Here is a 21,946-nt window from a genome sequence, read left to right as displayed (position 1 = left end):
ATGCTTGCCTTTGACTGATGAGATTTATCGGATCAGGTCCCACAGGTTCATTTTTGCATATATGAATTCTCTAGTAAAATACTCTTTTGAACTGAAGCCAAGAGCTTCAGCAGGCATGAGATATCAGCTCTAGGAAAAACATTCTGGCTTGGTAGAAAATGTTTATGTAGCTTTGCTGGGAGCAGCATACCATCCTCTCTAAAAACAAACAACTCACCACAAACTGGAAACTTGAGCTCACTGTAAACTGATACCTTCCGAACATCATGTTTTTTATTCTTATCACTTTTAATTGCAATGTCATCTGTGGAGCTGTTGAATCTCTGATTTCTAACTGTCCACGTAACCGTGGTACTATATCTGTCTGCATTTCTAGTATCAGACAGGTTTTGGAGCCCACATCCTATATATAGCCCTGCAAGATCATATTCCTGCAGAGTCAGCAGAGGCACCCAACTGTGGTTTCCCTGCATATGTCAAATGATTTATCATGTATAAAGAAACCACGGTCCAGCAGGTAGGATTACTTATTTTCCCCCCAGGGAATTTCAATTCTTGTTCCCTTTTTCTCTTGACAGGAAATGGACAAAAAAAGTTATGTTCTACCCTTTCTGTCTGTCTCTCTGCAGATGCACAGCAGCTCAGCTGCAATTTCAGACCGCTCCGAGGTTTGATGCGTGAGTACCGATGCTATGGTGTGGGCACACCGTGCTCACAGGGATCCTGCAGCACAGGACCAGGCTGGCAGCACCTCATGCTTCTACCTCAAGATGTGGAAAAATCCCCCAAAGCGGTACCCAAGGGGGTTGGATTCAGGCTATATTGGGGTGCTGGGGCTCACCTGGTTCTGCAAGGTCTTCTGCAGGTTGGTTCCCCAGCCACCCGCACCGGGGCCCGGCCGCGGGGTGAAGGTGTGCCAGGGGCTTCAGCTTCAGCAAAGCCTGGTGCAAGAGGGGACCGACCCACGTGTGGGAGCCTGGAAACATTTCCAGATCTGGCTTGAAACCACACTATCATTTAAAGCCGGTACCTTCTCCTGTAGGTTGTGACGGTTTTCCCCGAAAGACTGGATTTCCTGGTGGACAACATCCAGCAGCTTGTAAATTAAACTGCGGGAGGGGAGAGGGGAAAACGAGCCCTGCAACCACACTGCTGCTATCCCAGCTTAATTTAGCACAGGAACTGGAAGCAGTTATAACAAGAATAATAATTCTCAATTGCTTTGGAAAAAAAAAGCAACTTATTTATTTTCAAATCTTGATGGTGAATTTTACAAGTTTCGGTAGATTACACTGGGTTTGTAAATGGTACTTTGGTTTTACTCTAAGTACACAAATGCTTGATACAAAAGGTTAAAAATGCTCCATGTTCTGCTATTCCTCTCTCCAGCAGCCATTAGAGGAGTCTCAGCATACTGCTTCCTATCTTTTCGGAAAAGATTAACAATTAAGTGATTGGAAATAGCTAATTGTTGTTTTATCTGGACCTAACGTTGCCACATTAATAATGTAAACCAAAGTAATCCAATAACAAAAACTTTTCTAACGTCAATAGTTCAAATGAGTATTTAGGTATCAGTTCAGCAAATAATTTGACTGCAGATTTAAAGTTAAAACTTCTACGTGAAGTCTTTTGTGTCTTTTTACAGCACCAAAAGATGCACTTATTCAGGAATCTGCTCAAGTCTCATCAGTGGTCTTGTCTAAGTAAAGGAGAAATTGTATTTCACTGGAGTTGGGCCGAAATCTGAATTTTCAACTTCATTACTAGTACCAGGTAAGGAGGGGGGCTAGGGAGTTAGGGGAGGGATCAGAATCTATTTTGTCATATTGTTGATATTTAGCTGATTTTTTTAATTTGTCTGTACATTTTGAAATGTCACTTCAGAAAAATAAAATTCAAAATTGAAATATTATTTCAAAACAAAATAAACTTATTCTGCTTATACAATAATCAAAGCAAAACATTCTGACCCTACTTTGGTAATATTTGAACTTCAAGGGGTTTTCAAATATCTTCTCATTAATCTCAATGTGCACTTTCTGGTGAATGAAGTTTCATCCCCCTGCCTCCTCCTTTCCAATACATCTAACCTTATTTCTAATTTGCTCTCCCCACCCATTTCCCTTCATAATGCTTGTCCACAGCATGGCTACTACAACGCTTCAGTTTAAAACCTGCATTTGGCTTCCATGTATTGGACTCTGCAACATGCTCCCTTCCTCTATTTGCCAAGTTAGGAAATTAAAAAATAGTGGGTGTGTATATATATATGCATATATAGGTACACACACACACACACACATACTATTTTACGGAGAACTGGGCTAGGCTGCAAAATTAGGATCTTGGTTTTGAAGACACTCTGCAGGCAAAGCAAGCTCACTTCAGAGAACTAGATTGTTCTGCTAAAAAAGAAAAGGGCAGAAACAGATGTGACACGCTCATCCCAATCCCGATTGGCAAGCTTAGGAACACTTGCAGCAACGTTTTGGCTCAGGCTTATCCTCATTTGCAGTGATTAAAAGAACAAGAACATGGCCTGCTTTTGTTAGGATCAAAGCTATCTGAAAGGAAGTAAGTAGATTTTATCTTCTCCTGTGAGTTCTGATGGTTTTGTCAGTAAGTCTTGATTTCTTGTTGGACTACTTCCAGCAGTAACTGTAGTTTGTGTGTAAGATAATCTGAAAGAGGGGGGGGAAAAAGAAGAAAGTTTAGTCCAAAGGAAATCTTGAGATATGGCTGAAAATCACAGCATCAGCACTGATGGCTGGAGCACTTTATGTTAGCATATCACTGTATCTGTTTCCTTTCTTGCTGTATGTTTTCTTCTGTTCATTGGTTACTGATACACCTAAGCCCAACATCAAATCAAAAGAAAACAAGATTCATAACTGAAATTGTAAATTAAACTCAAAGCTGGGCTCATGTTTCCGAGTAAAACATTGTGCCACCAGGGCTACACCCGAAGGAAATCTGTGCTAGACGTTGCATGGAGTGGAGATGTATTTCATTTACACACCCACATCTGTGCCCCAAACCACCCTGGTCTCTTCAGCAAACAAAAAGCCCTCAGGCAGCACTGTCTTCTCCTATCAGTTGTCTCCCCAATCTTTCAGCAAGTATGTTTGTGCACTGGGTTACAGTGTCTGCCTGTCAGTCCCTCCATCCTAACTTTTGATCTCGTTGCTCAGCGTCAGACAAATTTGACCGAGAGGTGGTGATCCCAGAAGATATCATAAAGTTTAGTAGAAACCAGGGCTAGGGTGCAAAAGCGACCCTCTCTGTTCCCCTTGTTGGTAGACCTCAGCCCTGTCTTTTTTAAAACAGAGCATCAAACCGGCTTATCGGTATATTCACAAGCCAGGCAGACACAGCCCGTGCCTGGCTGCCAACCACCCGCAGCACAGCCTACCCCTCGTGTCTTCAGCTGTGGAGGCTGGGTCCTGGGAAAGCCACTGAAGGGGTAGCAGGGGTCATATGATTTCATTTTTATAAGGTCTGTTGGTCACGGAACAATTTGCATTAGAGATGAGCCCTGGGAACAAACCACCATACCCACTCCTGAGCGTGTTTAGGTCCACAATACTGAAACTCAAACGCATACTTACAAAATGGGCTACGGCAACGAGTTGACATTTGCCTGTGGATTATGAGGTAGTAGACTGGAAAACCGCTTAAAACCATGGTGCATCCGATGCTAATGTTCACGGGGTCTGAATAGAAGGACATTGCCACTGTGAAGAGGCAGATGACGGTAAAAGAGACGGGAATGAACAGGGGAACCTGGGGAAAAGAGGACAGAAGACTCTCAGGCAAAACTGATGGCTGTGGCAAATCAGCCTCCATCTGTGCCAGCACACACTGTATTCACTTCTCCATCTTAAAGATGAGAAAAATCATATAGCTGTCCTGCACACTGTTTCTGTACAATCAGTTGCAAACAAGTAGGATGCATTGAACAGAAATTGGCCCAGTGTGCCCTGTGAGGTGCATGCCTCCTATATTCATGTGCATTAAAATATAAACCTCACTTGCAACTGGAAGCCAAGCAGGGGGAGAAGTCGCCTCTACCCCACTGCTCCCTAAATGTACTGCCCCTGTGCATGCACATGCACACGTACCTACTTGCTACCTGTGGCAACTGCTGGTAAAAAATCTGAAGCCAAGAGTAGAAGCAGCACTTTGAATCAAACCGTTCTTTGGTTATAACACTCGTGACTCGTTTTGACCTGCCTCCAGCTTGCCTGAGCCTTATAGTGACCAAACCAGGATAAACCAGACTCCTTATCTCCATAGCACCTGCATCAAGAGCATGAGCTTCAACAACACCCTGATGAAAGACCAAAGAAGGAGTCAGCACTTCAGCCTTACCCTGTTGGGTGAGCCAATTCACCTGGGTTATTATCTGGAGAGCAAATCGGAAGACTGCAATAAATAATAAAACTCAGTCTTTAGATCCAACCTCAGCCAAGTTACTCCTCGCCATGGCTGACAGAATGAAGGAGCTGCTGGTCTCATCTAGGGTGACAATCTCTTTTCCGGTAACAGAGATCCTATTCTGGATGCTGACCATTCCAAGCTGGAAGAGATCAGTTGCTCCAGCAGTGGCAGCCATCCAGCCACCAAACTTACATGCTCTTGCTGTCTTTCCAGACGGAGCATCCCCTGCCAGCCTCTCCTATGTGCACGCACTCATGCTGCACATCTGCTTGAGAGGTGTGTGAGAGGACTGCTTCCTCCTCTTACCCGTGTTTTGACTCAAAATGCTACAGGGGAGAAGTACCAGCACAATCACACGTATTTTATGATTTGTTCTCCCTAAGTCAGTGGCAGAAGACGACCTGTATCTGACCACTAGAGCGCAGCACATGCCCACACCACTGCACGCAGACCTTCCCTCTTGCAGGTAACTGGGCTTCAGGCTTCAAGGGGTTATAAAAACTAGGGAGAAGGGGGGAAAAGATATCAACCAAACTGACCAAAAGCCCAGCATTTCCCTCCCTTACTTAATCTGCCTTTAGGAACCGTTAAAAGCCTAAATCTCTGTCTAAAACAAAATGGGGCAAAATCTCAGCAACTGAAAACATCACCAGTGGTATCCACTGCTAAACTTCCCCTGAGAAGCTTGGCTTAAGAGAAAAAGAGAAACCTTATTTAAAATCTGGTTTCTGGGTGAGTACACGAGTGCAGCCAGCCAACAAACTGGGAAGCCTGAAGGTCTCTGCTAAACACGCTGTCTCCAGCAAAGACCGAGATGAAAAATTACCCCAAACTTCGCATCAGGCCCCACGTGGCTCCGAGAGGAGCCCTGGGAGCTATGGGAAGTGTTTCTGTCCCCCGGGCTTCTTGCTGATCGGCTGCCTGGTGCCTGTGGCCTTGGCGGTCTCCTCTCCTCCCCAGGAGCTGGCTGGGGGCACCGTGCAGGCACGATCGGAGACGGGAACAAACCGTGCACACCTCGAGCACCACCCCGGCCAAACGCCTTCTGCACGTTCTCCGGCAGCGGGAAAGGTGCCCTGAGCGCGAGAAAGCTGCTCCAGCACCAACTCCAACTTCTCCCACTGACACGAGGAGGATCGCAGCACCCCACAGCGTGAGAAGGGCCGCCGGAGGAGCCCAGCTGGAGACTAGGGAAAGGCACGAGAGGACAAGGCGTCCTACGCTTTGCTTTACGCATGCACGCGCTGTGCATATCCTCAGGGTCTGCAGCAGCAAGAGTTGCACACAAGCTGCTTTACGCTATACAATATTTTTGTGCCAGCAGATGATTCCCCTTAAGTCAGGCTTGCTCCCAGGACCCCGTAAGTCAGATTTGCTCCCAGGATCCCTCTCGCCATGCTCTTTTCCCCCAGGCTTCTCAGCTAGAGCTGAGATTTACCTACCACTGAAATAACATCCAGGCAAGGGTCCCTCCTTGCAGCCCATGGGAGATGAATGTGGGAAGTGCCTTCTGCACATCTCCCGGTTCCCAGCCTGAAACTTCGTCCCCTGGAGCAGGCTTCCATCTTACAGATGTGACTGGTCACACCATGAACCAGTCTTATAGGATTTACCACATCTGGTTGTTTGGGTACATCAACCAATTTCAGGAGGTCCCCACATGCCTAACTGAGCAATAGGGATCGAGACCCCTTTAGAGCCTAAAGGCAATCAAGGCCATGTAATGCTCTAATTCTTAGCAAATAAGAGAAAGAAATGACAAGCCTGCACATTCCTGGCTGTTAGATATATGCCATGCATTACCTTGAACGGGCTGTGCAGCTCCGGGTGACGGTGGCGATGGACAATGAGCCCAAGGGTGGCTAATCCTATGAAGAGCCATCGGGAAAAGCTGAAGAAGTTCATTAGATGGTAGATATCTCCGATACACACCATGGCAGTAACCAAAGGGAACTGAGCATTGTGAAGATGAAATACAGTCATTAAAGCCTTACTACGGTCCTCGGACTAGTAAGGGTAATATGGATCACCTCCTCCAGCCCCCCTGCATTCACAGGCAGCTACTTCACAGCCCCAGCATTTCAGAGGTCAGAGCGCTTTACAAAACAGTGTCACAGACTGAAGGCAAAAGGCCTAAATGCACTATTATGATGTGCTACAGAAAGGAGCAATCCTTTCAACATCAACAGCATCTTTGATGCTTTATGTCCTAGGCAGGGCAATTAAAACATGCATGATCCAAAAGCCTGCGCTGTTGGTACAAAGGTTACCTACAAAGATACCTGTTAAGCTTTTAGCAGGTCAGCCAAGCTGCAAGAGGCACTGCAGCACAGTTAGGATGGAGCTGGACCAGTGCCGGAAAAAAACCAAACCAAAACTGAGAGCATCTCTGCAAATGCTCATTCCCTGCATTTCCACCACACCTAAGAATTTCAGTTTTCCAAATAGCCAAAGCCTGCCAGAGGTATTTTCATAGGACAGTATCAAGCAGCAACTGTGGCAGATGGCAGGGACAGTACTTTTAAAAAAGTTGTCCAAGGCTATAAGGCAGGGACTTCGAGGTAGTGGATTTGGATACCACTGCTGGCACAAGGGGACTTAATGCTTTGCAACCATTTCCAGTATTCCACCTTCTTTATTTTTCAGAGGCTGACTTAGTGTCTCAACACCCTTTGAAACTCCTCAGCTTCTCCAGGCTTTGCAAGAAAGCCAAGGCTGCAAGAACAGGGCACATATCACGTAGCCAGGTCTCCTTACCATTAACATGACAGCAGGAAGGGGCGTATGCCTTCGAATGTGTATCATGGAGAAGAGAGGAGGCCACTGCCCTTCCCTGGAAGCCACAAACAGAGTCCTAGGAAAAGACAGGGAGCCCTATGTATTAGCATCCCACATCCAGAATAGAAATGAGAAGATCAGTCACTGGACTGACCTGGTACCACAAGGCACACCCCCGCCCCAGCACAGATCTGCTATTCAAGGCCACAGTTCTGCCTTTAGCTGCACTTTTGGAGCATTTGGAAGAAAAAACCCAATGCTGAATTCCCATAGCTCTCCCAGGCCCAGTTAGTTCAATGCACCGCAGAGCCCACCAGCAGGACCACTGGCAGCATCCCCTTGGGTGGCATGTTAGCAGAGACCTTTGGGCAAGTCCAAAGTGACCATGAATTAGTTCAGGCTGGAAACAGAAGCAAGAGAGTTTCTTGCCATCAGAGGAGGGGTTAATCTTTCCAGTAGGAAGTAGAGGGGTGACAAACTTCAATTCTTTATAAGAGAGGCTGGCAAGTTTACGAAAAGGGGTTGTCAGTCTTGATATATGTATATATAAAAATACAGGTATCAGTAAAAAAAAAAAAAAATATATATATATATATAAATAAAGTGCAATTTCCTCAAAAAATAGAGGATTTTCAATCCTCTGGCCAGCTGTTGGAAAATATAGTTTTGGCGTACTGCTGAGAGGCCGTACACACAAGACCAGCTACAAAATGACAGCAGAGAGCTCCATGCCTCCATCCCTCTTTGACTCATGAAAGGGCAATTAGGGAGAAGGCATTGCATCCAATTTTATGAATTTAATATCCACAAACAAACCATGCCAGAGCATCAGCTGGGCTGGAGCAGGGCCCAAGGCAGCTGGGGCATGAGTGTAAAACTGGTTTTATTGCTGTCTCTGTGGTTTTGCAGGGGTGTGGCTGGCCAGCAGCCAGGGAGGCCCCATTGCTGTTTCTATGGCCTTTCTGCAGTCATTATGTTAATGGTGCCAAGATGGGGGAGAGAAAGGCGATAGGGACACGCGGAACCTCTGTGCTGTCTGGGGACTTCTCACCCTCAAAGCAAGCCACTATCTAGAGGAGCTCAAGGGGAGGATTCTCCGCACCTGTATTTAATACAGGACTTCAGGGTAGTGGATCAAATAACTCATTAGCTTTTGTGCTCTGAAACTTCCTTTTCATATCACCTGATTTTTCCTTTTGCAAGCAGAGCTGTGAAACAGAACCAGCTCCAGAGAGTTTGCTCAGCTCCTTGGGACCAGCATGACGTGCTTCTCCATGAGTTCTGCCCTCCTCTCCAATTTCAGGGCTCCCATAAGGACATGCAGTGTAGTAGCCAGTGAAGCTGGCAAGATAGTTTTTCCATGGAACAAAGCTTTTCTTATTGCTACAACAAGATGCGTTGAGCCTCAACTATTGCTTCAGGAATAGCCCGTCCCCAGTAACATTTCACTGACCTCAAAGCAAAGTCCTCGAGGGAGAGTTTGCCTTTGGCCAGAGATCCCCACAACAGAGGGACCCGGTGCCCTGCAGCAGAGCAGCTGGGTGAACCCAGAGAAAGAAGACTCGGTCTCGCTGAGTAGCTGCCAACATCAACAAAGCCTCTAGTTCACCAGAAATATTGACATTTCACTTTAAACTGGGGATTTAAACTGAAGGGGGGGGGGGGGGGGGGCGGAGAAGATATAAAAAAAAATCTTTGTTTCTGACCAGCCCTAGATACCAAAGTCTGGACCTGGCCAGAAATAGAAAGGACAGACTCTTAGTCCACAGGGATCATCCTGTAGTTGACATCCTGGGAGTCAAAGGCCTTATTTTTCCCACAAGAGTGGCTAAAATGCCATCGTGTGGGTGGGCAGTTGCGCAGGTCGCTGGTGCTTCCCTCCGGTTCAGTAAGCCAAAAGAGTATTAAATTCTTAGGGATGTGACCTTGAAAACGTAAAGATTCCTCCATTCATGGTTCCAAAGCAGGACAGTGCGACAAGGACGGGGACCACAGATATCAGGCTTTTGAAGGCTCGCTGCACAAAGCTCTGGAGGAAGAGCAAGCGTGACTTTAGGAACACATGGTGATCTCTAGACAACCTCAGATTCAAAGGAAAGAAAACTTCCTCCATCGAAGGAATAAAATATAGCTCATAAATCTTGCCTTTTCTACTGCCATTTGCAGGTTATTTTTCATTATCTTTCAGGCAAGACTAGAAGAAGTTACTGCTGCCCAATAATCCAGAGAAATGTCAAAGCGATAAAGCATTTATAGGAAAACAATCTCCAAAACATTTGCCATGACCACCCCATCAGCATAAGCTGACCACACTGAAGAAAGATAACGGTGGGGGTGACGACTCACCACAGCCACAGCAGGAGAAGCCAGAACGTCTTGCCTTCCCAGGACCGTGTAATAGGAGATGTTGGTGAGCATGTACCCCACAATTACCGTGATCACGGACACGATGACAGCCAGGGGGATATTTCTACAAGAAAGGGAAAGAGATACAAACAAAAAACAAGCTGTTATCCCTTATTACGCACAGTATTTACTACAGATTGCAGCTGGCATTGGTTAGGTGAACCCACAAACTTTTTTCCTCCCATACTGTGTTCGGGAAAGCTGTGGTACCCCAGAGGTTGGTAACCCAAGACGACTTCTTCCCAGCCTTACCGTTCAGGTCTGACCAACTCTTCACGTACAAAGCTGGTCTGAAACCTGCACGGTGGGAAGATACAAGGAGAGAGTTTGAGCCACGTCTCAGACACCAGTCCGCTGCCTCTGTAGTGCCCTCCCATCACACCTACCAGCCTGAATATGCGAACATGCCTGCATAAAAGGCCAGGGGCAGCTTATCCAAAAGCAACGACTGTCTGTCAAAAGCATCCTGGAAGTTTTCGGTGTGGCCTGCAGAAGAGATAAACAATGGACATGGAGCAGGGAAACATCAGAGACAGGCTTCCTTCCCGCAGGACAAAACCCCTTGTACCTCTTGCCCAGACCTGGGAAGAGTGTGTGTGACTTCCTTGGAGCCAGGTATTCAGATTTGTTTCATTGCTTTAATTTTCAGGGCTGTGCTGACACGATTACTTCACAAACAGTGACAGAACAAATCCGTTCCCCGTCCAGCTATGGGAGACATTTCAGGAAGGGCAACGGCGGCGGCTGGTTCTGTTTCACACAGAGCCTGCTATGGGAACGGGAGATCACGGAGACGAGAGGACCAAGTTGTCCTGTCCTTTCTTTAGGCCCAAAATTAATTCACCAGGTTGACCCCCCCCTCTTTTCCCCCCCAGCCCCCTAAGCAGCTGGATGCACACTCCTCTTTGATGTGGTGCAGCCAGCGAGGCGGCTAATTCGGCTCTCGCTGCGCTCCCTCCCGATCCCGCTGCCGGAGCGCTGACCCCAGCCCCAGGCTGGCCGGAGCATGGGAACCGGGGTGGAGGAGGGAGCGGGAGCAGGGAGCAGGGACCGCCAGCCTGGACCCGGCTCCGGGCAGGCTCCCTGCCCACCATCCCTGCCAGCCACCACGGCTCGCTCGCTGGAGGAGGAACCGAGGACACAAAGGGCAAAGCAAATAAAATTCAAAAAGTAGAGGTGGCTCAGGTAGAGATCCCGTTTTACCAACTCCCCCAGTTTTCCTAAAAGTTCTCTGCCTGAAATAACAACGACAAAACAAACAAACAAAAAAATCAAAGTCAGGATTTTGGATATGAACCATATTTTATCAAACTCCAAAAAAACCTTGGGAAGGGAGAAACTCCTAATGGGCTCTCATTCAAAGTAAGACCAATAAAAAATGCAGCCAAAAGGAGTTGCATTTCCAACATTTTCAAACCCAGGTGGCCCAAGATTTGGTTCCACATCTATATTCAGATCTCCATATCAAAGTCTCTTTACAAGCAAAAGCTGTGGGGCTCGCCTAGTTGGGCTTCACCAGGAAAGGAATGAAATGGCACAGAGCACATGGAGAATGTCAGGCCACTTCTATGGAAGTGCCTCTGCAAGGAGCTCTGTGATGAGATTTGGCCATTTGGGTTTGAAACACTGGCCCAGCAAGTCTATAAAACAAACCTGAGCCAAATGGAAGGTAATGGCAGAGGAAAGGACAAGACTGTAACCAAAAAAAGTAGGATGCGGCAGGGGAATCCGGCAAACTGATTTAAAAGCACAACATTGATTTTTAAGCACAAAAAAGCCAAATCAAAAAGGAAATAGATTTTAAGAAAACTAAACCAAAATACAGGAGCAGTCCTGTCCGGGTAGTCTTTTTATGTTCTAAAATGATCGCTGATAAGTGATGGTGCATAAAAAGGATTTATTGCCCGCAATACATTAATGAGTGATTTACAGTCCCCCATGAGTCACATTAAATACGACCTGTCATATGGAGGGTCTCTTGGCGAATTCTCCCTCCAGATGTCACCAGCACTTATCCTCTTCACCGGAGGACGAGTGCCAGGGCTCCAGATTGTCATTTGAAGGCATTCCTAACAATAATGGCTCAGGATTTCTAGCTGCAGGGCAGTCCTTCAGTTCAGAATTGCTGCCAGCCCGCATGGATCTTTGCAGGTTCAAAGGAGTCAGCTCCAGACATCAGAAAGAAATATGAATGTGGAGCCTACTGCCTGTGTTGTTTTCTCCGCGGAGGAAGGTAATAGCGTGGAAAGGGAGCAGGCTTCATCCCCTGAGTGGGAATGCCTTGGGCTTTTCTATAAACTGAGGCTTGGATTAAAGCCAATGTGTTTGTATCATTCCCAGGAGATAGTACTGGTAGGGGTTTTTTCCCTGCTCTGGATGTGAGTGTGCAATCCTACATGAGTCCATTGTAAGTTTACTAAGTTACTGCCCATCTCAATTCGGAGGTAAAAAACATTAGCTTAAGCCACAGAAAGGTTAGAGATGCAGTTACCAGAGTTCAGCTGAGGGCTGGTAACTCATTACACAGCTGTGACTGGCTCAGGTCACCGTGGGATGCTGTCACACGTCCCTGATGTCCATCAAATTTGTGCTGCTTTGGAAGGATTTCGAGCCAAGCTGAAAACAGGCAAGTCTGACACCAAAGAGAGACCGTCTGCAGAGGAAGGTGCCTGTGTGACCCTACGTAGGCTCACGCAGCCTCAGGTACTGGGGCTCAGTCCATTTTGGAGAAAGCACAGCTGAGCCAGGTGCATCAGCCCCGTGCAATGGTGCAGCTTAGTGCCAACTGGTCTCGGCTCTCAGCTAATTCACATGCGGCACACAGGCAGAGAAAGCTCCTGCCAGCTAAAGGAGAACCACACTTGTCCCTAGGGACCAATAAAAGCCATGACAGGCGGGCATGTTGAGCACCCTCCCTCAGCCCCGCAGCAGCACACCTACCCTGGGCCAGCAGCATCATCCCTGGCACGATGATGAGTGCAAGAGCCAGGAGTTTGATGATGGAGAGCGCCGTCTGTAGCCGGGCACTCCAGGTGACGCTCCAGGAATTGAGGGTGAGGACCATGTCTGGAGAGGAGACCACACTGCTACAGCTGTAGCCCACGCTTGACGGACACAGGAAAAAATACAGCAGCTCTCCCTGCTCGAGGGATGCCAGGGAGAAGGCTGCGTCTTTACAGAGAGGATGCATGGGGTGAGAGATGTCAGAAAACATTACAGGTGTGGCCCAGCATAAAGCATTTGAAGGGGAGCTGATTTATGCTCCTAAGAGGGACCAGGAGCCTGGTTCCTGTTGGGTCATCCACGCCTGCCTGGGGGGAAGGCGTGAGTTTGCAGGGACATCTCAGCAGCCCCCTTCACAGCCATCCCTGTGCCAGCACACACCAGCCTGGAGCAGGCAGGACAGCTTCGCAGGCTGGGTGCACCAGGCAAGGAATCCAAAACCTTGAGCCTTACACCCTCAACCCAGGTGACATTTGCACAACTTATACATGAAGAGTTTCTACTCCCGTACTTGGCACAATCCCCCCGACCTAGGGCTCCAGCTGGTCAACAGCTGGAATGGCATCCATCGGGATGGAAGGCCCATTCCCCTTCTTGGAGAATATAGTGGCCCCAAACCAGCGCCTTGGATCAGGAAATTTTGAGTGGCCAAGGAGTTAAGGCCCTGATCCCACCGTTATCCCAGAAGATAACGCCCCGTAAGTGCCCCTGGTCCCGGGCAGAGAGGCTCCGAGATCGGTGGTCCCGTAAAGGTTAGTACTTACAGTACCCCAGGAGAGACACGAGCTTCACAGCAGGGACAGGGGCTGCACAGGGGGCAAAAAATGGCTCCAGCATGTAGCGTCCAAATGCCAAAGAAACCACGGCGCTGTTGGCAGGCCTGGAGGGGCGAACCGAGCACAAACTGTGGTCTGCGGACAGCCAAAAAATGGCGTGATGTAAAACTGCACAAAACTCAGGAGGGGGGGAATTTTCCCCACCCAACTGAATCCTGCTCTCCCATGCAGATGGTGAATTCCTGTAGAGTCTTTTTCATAGGTATTTCTCAGTAAATGGGTTAAAAATCACATGCTGCAAAAAGATTAATTCCCACCTTGAAAGAAAAGTTGAGATTAATCATACTGAGCAATGCAGTGTGGTTCATATGTCCTGCTTCATCTCAGCTTACACAAAGGACACAGGTTATTGAGAGGTGAGCACTTTCTTTTTAAAGTTAAAAAAGAAGTAATTTACAATTTTCTAAAATATTATTTAACTTCGGGCTAAGCCAGAAAGTTGTCTCCACAGGAAAATCTGAAAAAGTTTCACGATGAAAACAGAAAATCTGAAATAAATCTGGCATATATTGTCAGTCTCTTAAAAATACCATGGCTCTTGGAGCATATCAGCTGCCAGGGGACAAAAGAGATACTCTTCAAGTACAGATCACATTGAACATGTGTAACTATTTACTCATTATGCCTTCTTCCTTTTATCACTGAAAATATTTAAAAGTTGTTCAGATTGTTTCTACTCTTCCTTTACAAACTGCCTAGACTGATACTTGGCACCGTAACTTTTGGGTTTTTAAATTGTCACAGCATCCAGCAAAAGGCCAACAAACAAAATCTCTTACCTGATAGCAAAAAACTCTGCCCACAGGAATAAGAAACTTGGCAGAGGCCCTAGTGTCTCCAAAATGTAGATATAATGTCCTCCAGACTTGGTGATTCTTGTTCCAAGCTCTGCATAACACAAAGCACCTGGAAAAGTTCAGGTAGAAATGCACTGAGTAAATCATCCCATGGATTTTCTCTTTTCTGTGTGACTTTTCAGGGATGGAATCAATCTGTTAAATAAGTAGCGAATTAGAGGAAGATAAAGGGGTTTAGCAGAACCACTCCATTTTCTGGTTAATGATACAACTTTTCCATGGAAGTTACATGCAAAGGTGTGTGACAGAAATGTTGTATTAAGCTACAAGAGGTTTTCTTTGAAAAAAGTCCTGGAGGTTTGGGTTCTTGCTTCTCACAGTTAGACTGGTGAAATGGTGGTTACAAGGCAGTTACAGCAGCTCGGCCGACAGCTGAACTGGTCATTTCAATCATGTTTTTGATCACAGACCATGTTCTTGTGTCCTTATCTTGCATCTTCACATAAATCCCTTCCTTCATTCAAAGACATGAGACTGAGGACCTGGAAGGGCATCTTCTCTGAGAGAGAAGTCCTGCCACTGGAGGAAAACACGGCCCCGATGACGCAGAGCGAGGGAAGTGTCCGCATGAGAGGCTCAGTCCGTCTCTTCTCATGTGTTGATGGACAAGCGCACCGACAGACCTGGGACTGCCTGCTCCTGCCTTGACACGTACCTCTGCGCCAGGGCACAACCAGAAACCCTGGGAGACACGCGCCAGAGAAGACAGCTTAAAACTTTCAGCCAAATGGACTGAAATATTTATTCCTCCACCTGTGCCAAAAAGAAATCCCATCTGTGTTTTCTCTGTAGAGCAATCCATCATGCCATTTGAATATGTCTAAGTATGAATCTTAAGCCCTGCCGACACTGGATTCACTTGCTAGGTTAAACGTCCTTTGTTCACCAAAAGAAATCATAAAACACTTCACTTCTTTGAGCACAACTCTCCTTGCAATGGGGCTGAGCGCTGTTGGGATGTGACCCTGTGGGGTAAGACCATCTCTAGCTGTGCTGTCTACTTCTTTGCCCAGCTCAGGCAGCTGTGGAGGGAGAGCGCAGAGGAACCCAGTGCTGATGTGGCCATGCCTCCGAGTCCCGTGGCGATGGTGCCATATTCAGGTCATGCCGATGGTGAGGACCTCCGTTTTTTCTGCCTCTCTGTTGGCAAATTTGAGCAGAATCCCTGTTCAAAGTGTCGAATATAGGCAGACACCTCGTCTCATTTATTCCAGTGGGTCTCTTTATGTGTTTCAAGCGTGCACTTAAGTGCTTTGCTGAACTCATGCTATGGGACTCGTATAAACACCGTATTTGAAAGAAAAAAAGTGTAAAAGAAAGCAGGCCTTTTACTGTGCTGCAAAAATAGTGTCAGAGAAACGCTTAGGGGAGGTCATCAAGCTGATAAAAGGGAAGAACCAACCAACAAATTTGGCTACAAAATACAATAACTTGATAAAGAGGCTCCCAAGGCCCTTCCAGCAGAGTCTGTCAAAGGATGCAATGGAGAGAGAAACCTTTCCAAGTGCAGAGCTTGGGCTATGTGATCAGCACACATGTTATTATTTATTGCTCTGCTCAGTTAAAAGAAACACCGTGCTGACACTATATTTTAAGACTTTCTTTAAGCAAAAGCATATCATTTGCCAAACAACCACCCATAGGCTGCAACGTGAAATACCTGTACGCACAGGCTAAGAGCAAGAACTACACTTGTTGCCACATTAACATTGAATGTCTGAATTTGTAAACTTGCATGTACATGTCACAGTGCCAAGGCGGTTTTTTTCCACATGAAGTATTTCTCCTTTCTTGTTTTTTTTTTTCTTCTAAGTTATGACAGAAGAACAACTTTAAAGTCGCCCACTGAAATAAACATCAGATTTCTCCCCAGAGCTGAGAGATCTTGCAGTTCCCTCCTAACAGCACCTTTAGAATGTTTCCAGGATGGTGATTTTATACAGTTAGCGAAGCAAACTAAAAGCTATACCTTTTATCCATTGTAACTTTAAGAGCTATGTTATTTCAGAAGAACTAGAATGAAGCTGTCATCAAAAAGTCAACCCTTTGTGAAAAAAGACTGGTATTAAATGCCAGAAACCGAGCCAAGGGTAATGCACAGAAAGCAGGGCTGAACTGATCTGCTCCATCTCCTGCTCCAAGGCAGCATCAGACATATCCAAACCATTTCTGACAGACACCCAGACACCCACCCCTGGCTGGTAGATACTCTGCAGCTCCCCAGACAATCTGCTCCAGTGCTTCTCTATCCTCACCGACAGAAGGGGGATCCCTTATAGCACATTAAGACTGTCACTTCTTGCCCTCTTCACAGTGTCTATGAAAAGCACCGCGCAGCCCTTGGACTCGCTTTTAGATGCCTACATCTCCCTTCCACCTTATAGAATGAGTCCCCTCATTTGCTCCCAGCTTTCCTGGCAGAGATGACGCTATCTCCACCTGCAGTCATTGTCACTCCTCTGCCCTCGACTTGCACATTATTTCATATTCACAGACCTTAAGTGCTGGGATTTCCTCAATCACCCCAGAGGAATCATTTGACTAAAGACCCCTGGTGACCCCACACACACACCTCGTTAAACCTTTGTTTCTGTTGCAGTAGGAACAGGGAATTTTTGTTTTTTAATTCTCCCAGCTTTTTATACATAAAAATGTACTGGCTCCCCTCACCTCCCAGGTGCTTAAGCAAAGGCTGACAAAGCTCACCACTCACCAAACATTGAGAGGAGCCCACAGGCAAACCAGACAACCAGGGAGAAACCCACGCTGCCAGAGTTTTTCAGTACTCCTTTGGGGGAGATAAAGATGCCACTGCCAACCATGCTGCCGATGAGGAGGGAGAAAGCCCGCAGCAAAGTTATCTTTTTCCTCAGAAAGACGGCCTCCTCTTCCTTCTTGTCTTTCCCCATGGCTCTCTTCTAATCACAGGAGAAGGTCATGCATTCAGGAGCTACGGTCTCGCAAGTGTCCTCAAGGTTCACCTGTAAGACGAGGAAAGAGTTAGGGATTCGGGGGTCTGCTTTTCTGGACAAGATTTTTCACAGAAACCTGTCAAGATCTGTTGAAATCTGTTCTCCTCAGCTGCCAGATGCACAAACCAAACCACAGGTGAATGTAACACGCTCAGTATCATCTCTCACACCAGTACAGCTCCTGAGAGGGGCTCTAAGTGTTTTCTGCTTCTTCTGCCAAGGAGCACAGAGCGTTACAAGTTGCATGCCACACTTTGGGATATGATTTCCAAATTCAACTTTGATGCCCACACTGGAACTGGCCAGGTTCGGGTTAATTTAATGGGACTTGATTTGGGACAACATTGATGTCAGCACACTGGCAGAAAGCAGATTTCAAGTTGCAAACCTAATAATCAAGACCTTGAGGATCTCTGAGGTTAAAACTCTTTTATTTCTTTTTCTGAGCAGCAAAGAACTCTGTTAGTTGGGGTACAGAGATGAGTTAAGCTTCTTTAACTTCCTAGCCATGCTTGCTGAATGAACAAACCCCAATTTTCTCACTAGGGCTTCATTTTATCAGTGTTTCTTAATATGCCGTCAAGCTTTTTTGCTATCGGAGTATTGAAGAGTCAAGAATAAGTACTGTTTAAAATGGTAAGACAGAGCATAGTCATTAATATCAGAATAAGTACTGTTTAAAATGGTAAGACAGAGCACAGTCATTAATATCAGACATGTCATTTCTTCTATTAATATAAAAACTTTCTTGGTAATAACAGCAGGAGTGAAGTTTTTCCTAGAAAAGAGGGAACTTCAGACACTCCAGGGATCACACAAGTTGATCTAGATCCAGTTGTCTTACACCGCAGTAACCTCCTGCTTCACTGTCTTGTCTCTCCAGTCTCTCCCTCAGTCCTAGACTAGCTCCTTCACCAAGGAACTCACCTTCTGCTTAGGTAGGTAGGACAAATTTACATCAGTTACTACAGTTTAATTTGCTGTAGCAAACCTGTTTATTGTTTTCCTAACAGCAGGGTAGACATTTTACAGTGCTAATTAAGCCTGGTAGAGCAGACAAGACAGGTCTGGAGTAGATAATTTGGCTCCTGTCCCTCCTCCTGCCACATATCCCCTCCAAAGCTCACACGCTCGGCATTAGTGGTATTTTCATTATTCTAATGCAGTAAATTGCAGGTATAGGGAATATTTGCCCCAGCCCCATGGCTGTACACTATTGCAAAGTTACACTGTACATGAGACCATATTTTCTGGATTTCTCAAGTTATTTAATAATTGCAGTGGTGTGTCCAAGAGGAGGCAGCGGTCACCTATAGAAGCAGATCTAAGCAGTCAGAAATTATTTTCTCGATAGTCTGTATTTTCCATCCATAGATATAAACATCCCCACAACTTTGAGGGGACAATTCTTCCTACCACCCACCCACGATACCCTCTTGTATGCCCTGTATAAACTCAGTATAACTAAAGGCTTCTCTCCCCGGTCCCCAGCTATTTTCCCACCTGGAAACCAGCAGGGAGAAGCAGGAGTTATCACTTTCTCTGCGCACATATGAATAGCACGTGCAGAAAGCCCTCTCTCCTGCCAGCAGCATTAGCTGGTTTCTCTGAGACCGCGCCAAGCCTGCACAACCATCTTCTCAATCAAACCAGCCAAGTTTCGTTATTAAACCTCTAATGAGTCCCGGAGGACTCCTTAAGGCTCAGATGGGTCACATCAGCCTCGTCTGGTCCCACAAAGCTGCTCCTCAGAGTCCCAAAACCTCACAGGGCTGCTGGAGACGGCAGCTCCGGGGGGGCAGGGAAAGACCCCCCGGGAGCTTCCCGAGCCGTCAGCTGCGGTTCCCTCAGACGCTAATTAATTAGCTCACGTGAAATACCGATATCATCTGGTATTTCTTAGCCGAAAGGAGAACTGCAGAGCATTCATTTGCAATGGTGAAACACAGAGGGCTCACCGAACTGAAACCAAACTGAAGAGAGATGTTGTGCGCAGCTACGTCTAAAATGTGGTTGTGAGATAATTAAAAGGGCACTTATCTGTTTGGCTGGATTTTAAACAAAGCAGGTGCATTTACAATCCATCAGACTCCCATTTCTTGCTGGGATCCCGAAGCAGCAAAAGACAGCGTCTCTTTGCAGGCTCTGAAATTACACAAAGAAGGGGGGAGGAACAAAAAAAGGAGAGATCAAATCAAATTTACAGACCAGGTTAATGATCCAAAGTAAATACCAAACTCCATACTTCTGTCCACAAGCTTTTTTTTTTTTTTATACTACTGCCATGCAAAAGTATTTGGAGATAAAACAGTCCAGTCCAGTAAATTTCAGAAACATTAAGTCTATCAGGATTTGTTCCAGCAGCTGTTGAAGGAGGGGGAAAAAAGGGAGGGGGCGGAAAAAAACAGTAACAGAAAGCTATTGAATAGCACTTCAAAGAGACACCTAGCTGAGCCCACTGCCTGGAGAGACCATTCCTGCCTGCTCTGCTTTCCAGCTACATTCCAGCACCAGGCACATTAAAATGCAGAGATGTTAATCCTTGTGGCAATGCTTAAAAATATTCACAATGTGCTTAGCACAAAGGAAACATACAAAGCTGCTTTTTGTTCACCCTTTTGACTTAAGGGACAGGCTCCAATCCTTCTTGTTCCCAATGGGGTACCTTTGCACGAGATCATCAGCCAGGACTAGAGAACAACAAACCCATTTCACAACTTTTCACACCTGCTGGATCTTTACTCCCTTGTTCTTCATCTTTACTGACTTCTTTTTTTATTATTATTATTAGCTGTTAATCTTACCTCACAGGCACTGCAGCATGGATGGAGAGGAAGGAGACAAGCGTAAACGGAAAATCATATTTGTTATTCGTAGCAGTGTCTAGAGGCACCGGCGGAGAACAGGGCCCACTGCTATCAGCGCACAGGCAGAGTAGATGTTAGTCTGCTGAAAAGCTAGCGATATAAACAAGCAAGTTGGAAAAAGCAGAGGAGGGAGAAAGTATCATTCTCAGCTGGGGAGCTGAGACCTAGAGCAACCAGTGACCTTCCTCCTCCTATCACACAGGAAGGGGGTGGCATGCCTGGGAAACAGATTATACCTCCAGGGTCCCAATTCAATGACTTACCCCCCAAAAAAACCATTTACTAGGGAATACTCCTAACTATTTACAGCTGTATTTTCTTTGCAGGGGCCTCAATCAATACCATACAGCCAAGAACAGGTTAACCCCTTCCTTTTCATACTGCAAAAGATGCAGGTATCAAACTGTTCTCCACAGTCCCACTTCTTTTTTTTTTTTTTTTTTGGTGCCAAAAATGTCACTCCAATTCAACGTCCACCACAAGGATCTAACTAAATAAAATCAGCAGTGAGTGGGAGCTTTTTTATTCATGCATGAAAGTAGCATAAATAAGCTTTAATGAAACTGCTGGCAGTCTGTTCTGGGAACTCGATCAGAAAATCTGTTTAGGACACCTGAGAGATGTTTGTTTATAGACCAAAATGAACACAAGAAACAGGCTGAAAAGACAAGACATGCAGCTCAACTTCTTTTCAGCTTTCTACAGCTGGTTTGCCGCCCTGGATAAGAAACCAAAAGGGACAGTAGTTAATAAATCAGACTCACACTTGCAGCCCAAGATGTAGTAATAAATCCAGGGTGATTGCCTTAGGTGTAAATGTAAGAATAATTTCCATCAGCTCCTCTTCCTACAGAGTTTCACAAGTTTAGTCTCGTGAGTTCTGTCAAAAGACTGCTGTCTCCTATCATTTCTTTCTTAACGAAAAATTTTTTTTGTAAGCCTTGACAGCAAAATGGTTCTTGGCTCAGGTCACACTTACCACTTTTATCATCTCATTTAGGCATTTCCAGTTGACCTTTGGACAAGAGTGACTTTTTCTGGAAAGCAGACTGATGATGTAGTGAGTCTGGACCTCTTGAGGAGGTGATGATGACCTTTTAATTGAGAACCTAAAAGTGTTGAATCCACACTTTGGCAAGAAACTGGACTAAACTGAGACTGGTTTTCAAGCAGCAAAATTCCTGTTGCTCTTAGAGTTCCTTTCTACCAGGATTTCTATCCTACACCAAGTTTAAAATTCTTCATTATGACCAGTCTGCCAAAGCAGCCATTACAAGTGGAGATGTTTTAATAATAGTAGTACTGATTCATTTTCACAAGATGTACAGATCATATGATGTCATCTCACTTTTCTAAGCATCCAAGTGTAACTCTCCATCCAATTGCCACAAGAAACTCACACTTCTGTGCATCCAGAACTGATTTTCCATGAATGTTGTGCAGGCACATTGGCTTTTTCATGAGCATTTCTTTCTTTCCTGTTGCCAGTGACACGCAAAACACAAATATAGAAGAGATGCACACCTGTTTAAAATAGACTCAACTCTTCTTCTGCAGCATCAGCTATTATAGACTATCAGAAAGGTGCACCAGCATCCCTGTGAAATGAACTAACACGATTTCCCTTTCCTGCAAGCAGGAGAAAGGAATATCCCAGGCACTTGCCGCCCTCCCCATCAGACCCAAAGGAGCAGTGCCCAGAGGACCAGGCACTGGAGCACATAAATCCTAGGAAAAAAAGCTGCTTAACGAGGAGACAGTCTCACATAGTAGTGCTTCCCGAG

General features: G+C 46.0%; 1 protein-coding gene across 3 annotated transcripts; it reads right to left on the bottom strand.

The window, feature by feature from the left end:
* Positions 1-1,221: 1,221 nt before the first annotated feature.
* LOC128142974 (cystine/glutamate transporter-like) lies at positions 1,222-20,224 on the bottom strand. 3 transcript variants are annotated; one of them, XM_052789756.1, is made up of 14 exons: positions 20,100-20,224; positions 19,254-19,440; positions 17,037-17,304; positions 14,246-14,372; positions 13,395-13,510; positions 12,568-12,693; positions 10,014-10,113; positions 9,880-9,924; positions 9,568-9,691; positions 9,147-9,250; positions 7,201-7,297; positions 6,247-6,396; positions 3,612-3,786; positions 1,222-2,684 (listed from the first exon to the last, which is right to left on the bottom strand). In XM_052789756.1, the coding sequence occupies exons 3-14, from the start codon at positions 17,230-17,232 to the stop codon at positions 2,620-2,622; spliced, it is 1,425 nt and encodes a 474-aa protein (XP_052645716.1). In that variant the 5' UTR covers positions 17,233-17,304; positions 19,254-19,440; positions 20,100-20,224; the 3' UTR covers positions 1,222-2,619. The 3 variants fall into 3 exon arrangements, 2 of the variants coding, with proteins under 2 accessions (XP_052645716.1, XP_052645717.1); XM_052789757.1 differs by lacking the exon at positions 20,100-20,224 and adding an exon at positions 19,741-19,758; XR_008235582.1 differs by lacking the exons at positions 19,254-19,440; positions 20,100-20,224 and having other exon boundaries at positions 6,247-6,334; positions 17,037-17,955.
* Between the last annotated feature and the right edge of the window lie 1,722 nt (positions 20,225-21,946).

Source organism: Harpia harpyja, chromosome 6 (genome assembly GCF_026419915.1).
Source record: "Harpia harpyja isolate bHarHar1 chromosome 6, bHarHar1 primary haplotype, whole genome shotgun sequence".
In the NCBI taxonomy this organism is placed as follows: domain Eukaryota; kingdom Metazoa; phylum Chordata; class Aves; order Accipitriformes; family Accipitridae; genus Harpia; species Harpia harpyja.
This window is presented reverse-complemented; position numbering and strand designations above follow the sequence as displayed.

Coding starts and splice junctions, on each gene's coding strand:
- LOC128142974 (XM_052789756.1), bottom strand. CDS start 17,232: ATGGGGAAAGACAAGAAGGAAGAGGAGGCCGTCTTTCTGAGGAAAAAG. Junction 14,373..17,036: donor TGGGCTCCTCTCAATGTTTG/GTGAGTGGTGAG, acceptor GAACTTTTCCAG/GTGCTTTGTGTTATGCAGAG. Junction 9,925..10,013: donor ATGTTCGCATATTCAGGCTG/GTAGGTGTGATG, acceptor CCCACCGTGCAG/GTTTCAGACCAGCTTTGTAC.